This window comes from Copadichromis virginalis, linkage group LG14, assembly GCF_057382275.1.
Source record: "Copadichromis virginalis isolate Kocher_CV1m ecotype Utaka linkage group LG14, C_Virginalis_male_GT1.1, whole genome shotgun sequence".
In the NCBI taxonomy this organism is placed as follows: domain Eukaryota; kingdom Metazoa; phylum Chordata; class Actinopteri; order Cichliformes; family Cichlidae; genus Copadichromis; species Copadichromis virginalis.
Genome location: NC_140631.1, coordinates 2,619,972 through 2,632,843, shown reverse-complemented (window position 1 = coordinate 2,632,843; position 12,872 = coordinate 2,619,972). Strand labels below are relative to the sequence as shown.

The following is a 12,872-nucleotide window of genomic DNA, read 5'->3' as shown; positions in this document are numbered from 1 at the left end:
AGTCAAAACAATCTTTTATTGTCTCGTTTTATTTTCGCTCAAAAACAAAGTGTACTTTATGTAAACAAGGTCTGGTGGCCCTAAAATGTTGGGTAAATTTTGTGTTAATGTGTTGGTCTTAAGTAAAACTAAGGTGTAACACTGAATTGATTGACAATTTATACTTTAAAAAACACTCAAATGAAGTGGGGACATTTCTGACCCCTGAGGACCACAGCTGTGTGGAAATCGGGAGGACATTATGAGGGTTAATTGAGCAGAGCAACATCCCACAAGTTTAACTGATTATTAAAAAGTTTTCCTTTAATTGTATTTTTTGGAGATGTCTATACGTGCTCACCCCAGTTCACGACTTTTTACTGCAGAGCTCTCTACAGCGCGTGCTGTGCGTATCTCTCAGCCTCCCACACATGCCCGGGCTCCACAGATGTCACACTACATGCACCTACAGCGAGTTTTGGCAGACAGAGGTTAGACCACAAAACCCTGGACCTTCATTTCTTTGCATGGAAGTCTTTTAAACTTGACTTTTTATTTGGTTCAAATGAGCAAATGTAAGCATGCTAACATGTTAGAAACAGCAGTGGTTTTACATGATTGTGCTCGTCATAACGAAGAAGTGCAGCAAATTTAAAACAGTTGTTGACCTTTGTTGTCCTTCCTCGGTGTTTTGCAGTCAGCTAACAGACGAGAGAGGAAACCACACACAGGGGCTTTGCAGCAGCTTCTCCGAATTAAACAGCGCTACTCTTTCTGCCCTGCGCACCAGTCAGGGGCTTTTCCGCCTCTCGCCTAATCCTGACTGACATTTTTAGTTTTTAGTGTCAGAGCAGAGAGACTGTGACTGGTCACACGTTGGACGTGGAAAATGACTGCGTCAGTGTGTTTAAGTCGGTAACTTAACACTAGATTAACTTTTGGGTGTGATTAAATTTAAAATGTTTGTACTTTAGATGACCTGTTGATTCTGGTTCTCTTTCTGTTGGCAGCCCCAACAAGCTTATGAAAGCTGTCCTTAAACATTAAAGTGAGGTCATTTTTCAGAACAATAAACTACCCGACAGTAAATAATGTGCTTAAAACGAGCTCCATCAAATAATCACTGTAACATTGTTACATTGATTTGAGCCCCTCTACATGACATTGTTACTGTAAGTTGCACAGATAACGTCTTCGAGTCTAACTTGAGATTATGTCGTTAGTACTGTGGTATTTCTATTTTTGCTGCAGTAAATAATATTCCACTGTGGTTAATGAGAGGGTGCGGGGGTAAACCAAAGAGTTAAAAGAAAAAAACAGTTTGCATGATTAAAGTTTTTTGAGGAACTTTCATACTTCTACAAACTGACCGAGCATCTGCAGCGTTACTGCGTGAGCTGGGAGAGCTGACATGAAGACAGTTTAGTGTGAAGTGGACTCACACTCATTCTAGAAATCAGCGTGAGGTGAAACAGCGCATCTCAAACCACTTGCTGCTTCACTTCATTTCCTCTGATTGTCTTGTGGTTGATGTACTGTGAGAGCTCCTGCTGAACACAACACGGGTCAGACATTTTATCCAGCACAAGGCGGATTTTTGAATTTTTAAGTGGGACCGAGCAGAATAAATACTGTCTGGTGTCTGACTGGCAGGCTTAGGCGAGAAGAATGGACTTGATCAAAGTTGTCACAGAGCACAGGTAGGGCTTTTTCATTTAGTTACTCTCTTCCTGTGCTTTCTTTGTATTTTGGGCTTCAGTGAATCAGCTCTATAAAAAGAAACGTTCTAAACGTTCTTCCTATCGCTGTTCCAGACCAGCCTGATGTTCTTTTACCAGTTTGTGCCAGAAAACAAACACTGAGCAGAGGACATGGCGAACTGTTCAGGTGAGCTTTGAGGCTTTGACGCTTTGTAAGAGCTCGTGAATCTTAGACTTACTTATTTGTGGCCTTTCAGAAGTCTACTCCGTTGTATACACCCTCAGCGGTCTCCTCTCCTTCACCATCGTGGTGTTCACAGTGCTGGGAGCCGTGTGCATCAGAAAGTAAGTCCATTTGAAGTTCTTTAAAAAGGCTTTTATTAACGACGTGACCTCAGTCTCACTTGGTCTGTTTGCTACATTTTATGTTCAAATTAAGCTGACTGTCCTCACCAAAGCTGCAACAGTAACAGCAGCATTATTAAATAAAACATAACAATTTCCCTTCACGTACTTTAGCGTGAATATATTATAAGATCAGACGTTAATAAAAGCCCATTTTTGGCCACACTGGCTTCACGGAGGGAATGAGCCGCTCAGATGCTAACCGCTATAACGGTTTCCTTAAAGTTTGTCTTTGCTTGTTTGTGAAATGTACCTCTCACCTGCTGTGTGAAGTTTGGTGTAGACGTTTATTTCCCTTTTTACAAAAGTGAGATGTTCTTCTTTGATCGTCTCATTTCCTGAGATCTGCAGTCTTCAGATTTCAGTGTTTATGTACTTTTAAAGTAGAACGTGAAAACACCGAAGATGAATTTAGTTTTTTTGCTCAGCCTTTGTATTATTATTATTATTATTATTATTATTATTATTATTATAATAAATGCATAGCGCCATAGGTCCAAAAACAGATGTTATCCACTGTAAGAGATCGTGTTAACATAGACTCATAATACAGATGTCTACGGACCTACTTTATACAGCACCTTGTTAGATGTTTCTAATATTTTGGCGTCATATGTTATCTTTCAGTATTAGCATACAATCCCATTCAAACGTGTCGCTGTTTTGAAATGAGCCAAAAAGAACACATGGCCAGCTGTTCTCAGCTGTTCCTCGTTCTTTTATTCTGAAAACATTTCTATTTGTGCAGCATGTTACCAACTAAAATGATGGTGCATTACAAAAAGTGGAAAAGTGAAAAATAATAGCAAAAGACTGACTTATTCAAAACGAATGTTGAGTCAGGGTCAGCTCTGCAGCCTCCATCTGAATTCATGTCTGTGTTATCCAACCACCAGTTTTAGCTCGTTTTTTTAGAATAAAGCTCCCAAGACTCGGTGATCTGTTTATAGATAATGTATTTCTAGATAAATGTGATTTGTTTTCATTAAGGTTAGGAATATTATCACTGTTGCCTCCTGGGTCTGAATGCGCTGTCTGGCTGGGAGTGTGTGGAGTCTGGGTGTTCTCCCCGTGTCTGAGTGGGTTCTCTTGGCTCCTCCCACAGCACAAAGACATGCAGTTAGTGGGTTCTCTTGGCTCCTCCCACAGCACAAAGACATGCAGTTAGTGGGTTCAGGTTAACTGGTGAGTCTAAATCACCCATAGGTGTGAATATGAGCAGTTGTCTATCTCTCTGTGTTAGCCCTGCGACAGACTGGCGACCTGTCCCAGGCGTGACCTTCCTCTCACCCTGTGGTAGCTGGGATAGGCTCCACCCCCAATGACACTGACAAGGACACGTGGAAGAGACTGGATGTCTGGATCTTTGGTTTATGTGCAGTGTCACTTACAGTTACACAGTTTAGCTCCGAGTCCCAAACTGTGTGTCGTCAGACTTGCTGCTCCTGGTTTAGTAGGGCAGCCGAGTGTTTCGCCTCCGTACCTGGGTCGGTGTTACCTGTTCTACTGTCTACGTTATTTTGCAGATACCGATCCGCTCTCAAGACAATCAGATTGCTCCGGCAGAACAAGATGCTGATGAGTGCTGTGCCTCGGGTAGAGCCTCCCCTCTTACCTGCGAGGCCGATCCCAGTTGTGGTGGAGGAGGAGGAGGAGGAGCGGGAACTTCCTCCCAAATCTCCACTCCGACCCAGCACTTCAGCCAGGTCTCCGTCCAAGAAGCTGTGGAAAGGTCTGCAGCAACTGCAGCAGGTAGCGCTGATTCACAGATATCTTTGTGTTCCTGCTGTAGACACAGAAGATGAACCTTCAGATGATGATAGATTTAGATTTCACATGTTCTGTTTGGTGCGGTTCTACCTTGATGATGTACGAACGGGTCTATTTCAAATTCAAGGATCCTCCTTTCACCAAGTCAGACCTGAACCTTCTGCAGCTGATCAAAGCAGGAAAGGAGGGCGTCTTCTACCAGGCCAGGATGACCAGAGGGACGTGTAAAGGCCACAGCATGTTCACCTGTAAGATCAGCAAGGAAGGTAAGGACATGGCTGGAGGTTTGCCTGCAGGCGGAGCATCCCTGAAAGCAGTAATTAAGTACTTGACATGATAAGCAGAAGGAAACTGTCATCCAAGTAAATGATTGTAAGCTGTCCTATAATGATGTTCAAATATTCTGTTTTTAAGTAGAATTAGTGGGAATCTTTAAGCTCACGTTTGTTTACATTTTTCATGCAGTTTTTGCAACACGTCATCGCTCTGGTTGATCAAATATTCCTGAAAAACAAATTGGTCTGAGCCATTTCATACATTTTTGACGTTGCGCTCGGTGTTAATATTACAGCCCCGACCATAACTTACTGTTAGCACTGAAAAAAACGAAGCGAGTGTAGTGTAAAAGCACTGACACGTAACCCTGTGGGATTCCAGACTTCATGAAATTGCTAAAATGCTGTGACCAGTGACGTCAAACGCAGCTCTGAGACGAGCTAGGAGAACTTTGATGGCACCAAATTCATCTTGTACAATATAAGTTTTGCCGTATAACAACAATGCATTCAATACTGTAAAAGGAAGTGGGAGGAGCTGCCCACAGAGACAAGCTCACAGAGGCTAACCACCTGAATCTGCAACTCCTCTCAGCTGTAGCTACAGTTTTAGCATCCATCGACTATTCTTTGTTGTCTTTTTCGTTTACCACTTCAGCTCAGGTGCTGAACTAAGAGTCAGGACAAGAATAATAATGAGGATTATTTTTAACATGAATCATGCTGAGCTTTAGTACAAAACTGAATACGTTCCTTTTGATTTAGCCAGTTACATCTGGGCTTTGGTTTGACCTTTGTGTCTTCCTCTACCTCAGGCGTCCGCCTCAAACACGTGGACATGGAGGTTTCCATCATGAGAAAACTGATGCACCACAAGAACATCCTCCAGTTACTGGACTGGAACACCACTGCAGGTGATGAACATGTGCATACAGACTGCTGTTTCTCTGCTCAGGTAGAGCGGCTTGGAACCTTCTTAATCAGAAGGTTGTTGGTTTGAGCCCTGGCTGCTCCAGTCTGCATGCCAAAAAGCACGTAACCATGAAAAAGTGCTTGTATGAACAGGTAAATGTTTTATAGAGTGCTCAGGTAGAGTAGAAAGAACCAGTTTGTTTGTCATCTTCCTCCACACCGACAGATATGCTTAGTTTCCCCCCTTTCCTAACCTGTAACTACGAACTAACCTGTAACTACGAACTAACCTGTAACTACGAACTAACCTGTAACGTCTGTTGCATTCTTCTTGGAGGCGTGTCCCTCTGTAAGGCCCTACGTCTCTGTCTCTGACTGGGATGTTCTCTGTGCAGAGCCCTACATTCTGATCATGGAGTATGTGAGCTACGGCACTCTGAGGACCTTCCTGCAGACCAACAGAGCCCACCTGAGTACTGACCCTGAGCTGCAGAGCCTCCTCACCATTGCCTCGTACCACGTTGCTCTAGCCATGCAGCACCTGCGCTCCAAAATGGTAAGAGCATAGCAGACTGATAGGAAATATACTGGTCCCACTTTGTCCCAGTGTGACTTTTGTTTTTGACAGTTTGAACACACTTTTTATCGTTGTGTTTACATTTTGCATTAATGTTGTTGGTTCTCTGTGCAGATTATTCACTGTGACTTGGCTCTGAGGAATGTCATGGTCAACAAGTTTCCCTGGGAGGTGAAAGTGGCCGAGTTTGGTCTCGCCCGAGACTTGACGCGAATGGCGAGCCGTCGCAGCAGTCGCTGGAGAAACCCACGTGTAAGATCGCAGTACGCACACACAGCATCCTTTTCTCACAGTCCTCGGACTGCCGAACAGCTTTGCAGCACATTTTCAAATTCATTGATCTTATTTGTGGATGATCACGTCCTCCGTTCGTGTTTGATTCCCAGTGAGAATCCAAAGTGACCCAAACGTTTCCAGCTTTGCTCCCGCGCTGTAGTTTCACTCTCACTGTAACATCAATGCATGTTTGAGGTTTGAGCAGAGTTTGAACAAAGTCAGCCACCGTCACATCAGCTGATCTCAGCACCAGCCTAATTGAGCTCTGCTCCATTCATACGAGCTTCTACAGAAGTGCTTTCTGTCCAACGTGTGCACACATCTGTACTCAGGAGAGAATCTTTGAGTCAGATGTTGCCTGAGGATATTTGGTGTTTATATTTAGCAGATGACCTGCTCCACATCCTGAGTTACAGCCAGTCATGCCTTTGTACAAGCTATTGGAGCCGTCCACAGTTACTGCGTGTCTTTAGGCCGCTTCGCACCCCCTTCCTCCGCCATTGTTTCTCCTTTTATGTAATTTCTGACTTAATCACTGTCTGTAGTTGCTGGTGCCTTGCTTTGTTGCTGCTGTTCCTCTCCCCACCTCCAGCTTTCGATGTGTGCACATGGAAGAGCGGGGATGTCCCAGAGATGAGCCACACCAGCAAATCTAAATGACCGCGGATCTCTCGTTAGCTAAAGTGGTCCTGACTGAAAGTGCTTCAGGACAACACTTTCAAATGTAACCTGGATATTACAAAAACAAAAAGTGTAACTGCATCTCACGTTTGGTCCGACCTGATGTGATAGGATGACCTTTGTTACTGGTTGAGCTACAAATGTAGTGAACTCTTTTTGAGCCCAGTTTGAAACAGACTTTGCTTCTGTGTTACTGCACGTGTGCAGGAGATTTAGCAACATCCTTTTCAACAGGAAACTGTGGTGCAGAAAAAGACCAGCAGTAATGGTGTCGTGCATTTCCTCCACGATCTTTTTAGATGTCTAAAATTGTCCCACTGACATAGTTGAAAATATCACCTTCAAGTTTTGGTGAAATCACTTTTTCCATCATGTGTAAATTGTGCAGCAACGTGTACCCCTGCGCTGGTACCCCCCAGAGTACTTCAAGAACAACTACTACAGCTACAAGGGAGACGTGTGGGCGTTTGGCATCGTGCTGTGGGAGATGCAGACATTTGGTGAGTGGGAGGTTTGGGCTGCTCTCTGACCACTGGAAATCATGACTTCTCCTCTACTTGTTCAGTAATATGTTCCAAACGTGCTCTTTGTTGAAGAGCGGCCTTGTGTTGTGGTGGCTCCGTGTTTTGGTTGAAAGTCATTACAACGGGCCGCTGTTCACTCCGGCCAGAATAAAATGGAGAAATTAAAAGCTTGTTTCCTCTACCGTGATACAGCCACAGTGTATTAGCAGTGCTGAAATGAAATAACACAACATTAATGTAAGCACAAATATAAACATAAATTGACTCTGGAAAGTTGTGTCATTGGTTACGAGTACATCTCTGAACAGAGGTGGAAACCTGGCGCCTTGTCACCAGCATCCAAACACATGAAGAGGGTGACTGAAGCATCCTGTCGTCCTACTTTTGTCTGACTTCGCTCTCCAGTTCAGTCGTATGACATTTAAAACGTTAGCTGTCCTGTAAGTCTACAGTGCAACTGCAATAGCTGCACCTCGAGGCAACTGTTGTGGTGATTTGACTCAATATAAATACAGCTGAATTGAATTACAGTGTATTAATAACTCGTGGACCCTGCAGTGTTTGTACGGTTCTTTGTAGAGATTATGAGTTGGATACTTTTATCTGTCTTACTGTAAATTACTAAAAGTCTGCAGTCCACACCCACACAGGGATTTCTATTACACAGTGATATTTGCTGCTCTGGGCACATATTCAGTGACAGAATCCACTTTAAGAGAAATTGTGATATGAATACATTTTCAGGTACGCTGCCGTATCCAAACCTGGAGACATCAGAGCAAGTGGTGTACCACATCTGTATGGGTCACAAAAACACAAACCCGGAAGGCTGCAGACCAGAGATGTAAGTGAAAACTGCCTTTAGGTATATTAGTTATTGATATATGTCAGTTAAGTTAGATTTATTTCTTCATTTTGAAAACAGCTCCCCCCTGTCACAGTGGGTCCCTCAGCAGGCCGTGCCACGTTTCATGTTTCGTGATGCAACCGCACATGTGTACTCTGCTGCAGTAAAGAGTAATACTGCTGTTCTCAACAGAAGAATCATCCTCGTAATGAAATCAGCTGTTACTCAGAGGCAGGTTTCATTGAGCTTTGTTGAAACACAAACATCAGCTTTCAGGTTTCTAGCAGAGTAATGCTCACGTGTCACTGTGAGAGACTTCAGAGCAAATCTGAAGCTGCTGCTTTAAAGAACACAACATGCCATCATAGCATCAATATTCAACACATAAACTGTTGCTGAAAATCAGAAAAAATCCAACTTTATTTCTACTTTAAAAACAACATGGCTGACCAAAGTACTTTCCAGTAAAAACAGAGATAAAAGTTAAGAAATCAAACATTAATCAGACAAAGAAAATTAAATAATAATAAAATAATTAAATAAAAGATACACTTGAATTAATAATTAGATAATAAATACAATTAAAGAAATAACAAAGATTAAAAGTGACCAAAAAACTGACTAAATCTGTCCAGAAGCTGGTTTTTCCTAAAATGCCTCAGAGAACATGTGTTTTTAAAAGAGATGTAAATATGTCTAATACAGAGGGCCAACGTATCCCATAATCTGGGGGCCACGACAGCAAACGCTCAGAGGTACGTAGGAGCCAGGAGAACAACAAACTTTTAAAGTCAATTCTAAGACGGACGGGCAGCCAGCGTGTCCCTGTCAGCAGGCGAGCAGCAACATCAACATCCAAAATTTAAGAACAATTGTTGTCAAATCAAAGATATCTGGTAGAACTCAGAGGAGGACACACGAGGCACAGTCGGCCAGTTATGACACGCAGTCAGCAAATGACAAAGTGTCATACGCAAAGAAACAGCTGGAAAACAAGCTGCAGAAGGAACAAGATCGCTCGTGCAAACCAGAGGTTACGAACAGCAGGTGCACGTACACCGGGGAGGCTGATTGGCTAATTGTAACGGCCAAATAAGCAGAGAGAGTTCTAACAAAGGGGGGAGTCAGCCTCACCCAAGGAAGGTAGGAATACACCTCGATCCCGTTAGCTTGCCAGAAATCTAAAAGACCCATCAACATCTGTGTAAAACCGCTAAAAAGCTGCTGCGTTTACTAAAGAGGCTCGCTGTCAGGAGCATTTTGTCGAGCCTCATGGCTCATACAGAGTTTTGTTTTCAGGAGAATATTTAATGAAGTTATGCTCAGAAAAACAAAATCATGTCTTTTGTGTGTTGTGCTTGTGATGGGAGTGTGTGTTTAGGAGGGGGAGGTGTCATCAGAACACGTGTGTAGGTGACTCACAAAGTAAAACTGAAAGCGACTGTGTTCTGCTGGACGTAGCTTTCCGACCTTTTTCCTCCTTTAGCTTAATTTCGGTTCAACTCGTCCCCCCATCAATATCTAAACTGGATGAGTCGCATTCATGTGCCAGTCCCGCACCATTCCTTATGTACCATCCTCTTATACCTCAGGATGATAGTAACTATGATAGAGAATCATGGACTGTGTATCACTGAGTGGCCTCTGACCTCACAGACTTCACATCATGCGAGACTGCTGGCAGGAGCCGTACACCCTGAGGCCCTCGTTCACAGACATCGTCTGCATGCTGGAGAGCATCATGGAAAACGATGCGGTAAGCAGCAGCATGTTTTAAGCTCTTCTCTCTTTGTTATGATCTGTAAACATCACAGCATAGCCTTTGTGGTGCTGAGATATTCATCACACAGCATTAAAATCCTGACAAAAACGCGACTATATTAAGTGTTTCCACAGTATTGTCAGAGTAAACTCCTCAGTCTCTCTGTCTTAAATACTCACTGACGCGATAATTCTGTTGAAATGAATTCAGTCAAACAGAAAGGTAACGTTTGAGTTTCACTCAGCTTTTGCTTCATCGTGTTTTGGTTATTAAATGCACCCACATGTAGTTGAATTGTGTTTATAGAGATTATTTTCTGAACTTTCTCCCAGTTTGAACCTGCAGATAGACAAACATGTGTGAGATAAACTGTGTTCTTCTTTGCAGGACTACGTGGATGTGGAGAGTCCAGAGCAGGTGGTGACAGATGAGGCCGAAATTCAGGAAAACAATCGTTTACGAGCAGCGAGTGTCAGTTTGGACACTAATTTCTAAACGGGTACTTTAAATCATGCGTGCAGATTTCAGGTGGGCTTTTAATTCCTGCTGAATAAATGAAAGGAGCAGAAAACTTATCACAACAGTCATAATGTGCATGTTTGTTCAAAAAGGATTCTTTTAAATATATACCTGTGGTTTTCATTTTCTGTATTTTTATATTCTTATATTATTTTTCATATATAAAATATTAGTTTATATATAAAACCAATTTTTGTGGTAAACAGAATCAAACTGTGTGATCACAGTCTGCCGACTGTACGCTGATGACTGTCACATTTCAGGACTTTGTTTTTGTGAATGTATCCTAACAGGCGCACACTTCAACTTCCTCTGACAACAGACACAAATACTGACACATTACCAGCTACACACGGGACCACTGAAGGCTGAATCATGCCAGTGTGTGCAGCGACGCAGCCTGAGTAATACTAAATGAGAAAAGTTGAGAATGATTATTTGAAAGCAATACAGAGAGCCTCACTTCATAATCATTCAGTGTGCACTGATTTGTTACCTGGAGTCTAATTGTTGTGTTTTCTTTACAAGGATGTTTCATAAACTGTTTGCAGAAAATGTGCGAAATTCAACATACATACGTTTTTAGATCACATTTATGTTCTCGGCTCAACGTTTGAAGAACCTCTATGAAACAAGATGATCACACGTAAAGTCCAACAGGAGGAGCTGTTCAGCATTCAGCAGTCTGACATGTCTGATGTACGTTATTTAATATGTCTGTATTTTAATAGCATTTCTTTATTAATTTATTCAAAGCTTTCTCAGTGTTTGCGTTCATTTGTATATTTTAGCTTTTCTGTTTTGCTGTTTTGTAAACCAATATAAAAAAATCCAGTTTTAATGTATTTCTATAGCAGGGGTCACTTAACATTGCTACATCTGAATAAACTGCAACAGCTGAATTGCAGACCTTGTCCCTGGTTTTGCTTTTAAGACTCAAACATAAAGATAAATGACAGAACAGAATTGTATTAATGGAAACGTTTGAGACTAACACAAGCAGACAAAGATTTGTAGGAAGACTTACCTGTGAAGGGGGACGGACCAAATGCTGTTCTACGTTTAACTCATCGGCTTGTTTTTGTTTGTTTTTTTTTCTGTCCCGTTTGGCTCTTTTGCCATCAGAATTGTTGTCTAAAGGCAAAGAAAGATGCCCAACGGATTTACTTTACCAAACTGACCATCCCAGCCTTGCCGTAATGGTCCATTTGATTCACCTTTTATTGTTTATTTTATTTTCACTTACTGAATACGGGACAGACTTGACTGGGGGAAAGAAGGGGAGAAAGAAAGAGGGAAAGAACAACAGCTGAGAAGAGGGACGGGGGAGAAGGGCAAAAGACAAAAACCAACAGAACGGGCAGAGAAAAAAAAATGCATCTATCGATCACCTGGATCACCTGCTGAGAAAGAAAAAAGAAAACAAACAGAAGAGAACAAGAGTAATAGAATAAACAACATCACAATGATATATGGGAATATGACAGTAAATACTAAATATTAAACATTATTGTGCAGCACATAAGATCAACAGAACACAGTGTGCTTTGAGGTAGGAGCCAAAAAGGGTGTAGTTTGTGTGTGTGATCACCCGTGTGTACACCTGTGAGCATGGACGAGCTTGTTTTTTGTTTTTTTAAAAGGTTCCTTCATGTAATGATCTGCTAGAGGGTCCTCCAGGGCATGAAGCAGGTATGGAGGAGATCAAAACTCCAGACATCCAGAGGCCCCCAGAACACAAGAGACCAAGGAAGACCAACAGAGGGGCAGCTGCGCCACTGTCCCAGAAAGAGCTGAGGAGAGTCCCAGATGAGGGCTCACTCAGCAGCCGCGGAGCAGAAGCCAGGGGGAGTTGCAGTGACGCGCCCGTGAGCTCCGCCGGCAGCCAGCCGTGCCTGAGTGACCGAGCCCCAGGCCGAGAGGCCGGGGGCACCCCACCTCCGAAGGGGCCCGAGCGAGCCCCAGGCTCCAGGCCCCGATAAGTGGCTTGTTTTTGTTGATATGCAAATAAAATAAATATGATTTTTTTCCTATTACTTGAAAGGTGTAACAACAAGAGGAGCCGTTACTGGGTAGACTACCAATAGCATGTTTTCATAAGAGATTACTCACCTCTGTCTTTGTGGCAGAGGTGCAGAATCGGTCTGAAGGCGCTTCACTACCTCCTCACTAACTGGTGCAGTGGCTCAGGATTACCCAGCAGGGTAACAGTTTAGTAAGTGACCAGTTTGCAGTCAGTTTATCCAAACTCTGATGCTACTCCCCCCAGACGACCATAACAATGCACACTTGCTGCACATATTGAAGGATCTCTGGTTCTTTAGGAAACACAGCTTTCTCTTATACAGCCTGTGTGTTGGTCAACTTGTTGTCAGTGTGGACGACAAATACTTGCACATCATCATCTTGTCCCAGGATGAAAATGGGTTGTGCAGCTGTTCTCTTCCTCCTGAGGTTGGCCACCTTCACACTGAAAGGCAGATGACTTCTCCTGAACCAAATTATCCACCAGTGTTCTGCACTTCTCCTCCTGCCCATCACTAACACATCCAACCCCTGCAGGTGGTGTCATGAACACATTGGTACGATTTCTGTGGAAATCATAAAATGGAAATTATTTTGAAATCACTGTGAGGCATAATTAT

At 42.9% G+C, this 12,872-nt stretch overlaps 1 protein-coding gene across 2 annotated transcripts; it reads left to right on the top strand.

The window, feature by feature from the left end:
• Positions 1-1,167: 1,167 nt before the first annotated feature.
• Positions 1,168-11,142, top strand: LOC146693215 (tyrosine kinase receptor Cad96Ca). 2 transcript variants are annotated; one of them, XM_085479028.1, is made up of 13 exons: positions 1,168-1,679; positions 1,794-1,866; positions 1,937-2,024; positions 3,611-3,836; positions 3,982-4,120; positions 4,945-5,043; positions 5,437-5,597; positions 5,733-5,870; positions 6,964-7,075; positions 7,844-7,943; positions 9,603-9,702; positions 10,096-10,236; positions 10,521-11,142. In XM_085479028.1, the coding sequence occupies exons 2-12, from the start codon at positions 1,851-1,853 to the stop codon at positions 10,201-10,203; spliced, it is 1,287 nt and encodes a 428-aa protein (XP_085335154.1). In that variant the 5' UTR covers positions 1,168-1,679; positions 1,794-1,850; the 3' UTR covers positions 10,204-10,236; positions 10,521-11,142. The 2 variants fall into 2 exon arrangements, with proteins under 2 accessions (XP_085335154.1, XP_085335153.1); XM_085479027.1 differs by having other exon boundaries at positions 10,096-11,142.
• Positions 11,143-12,872: the final 1,730 nt, after the last annotated feature.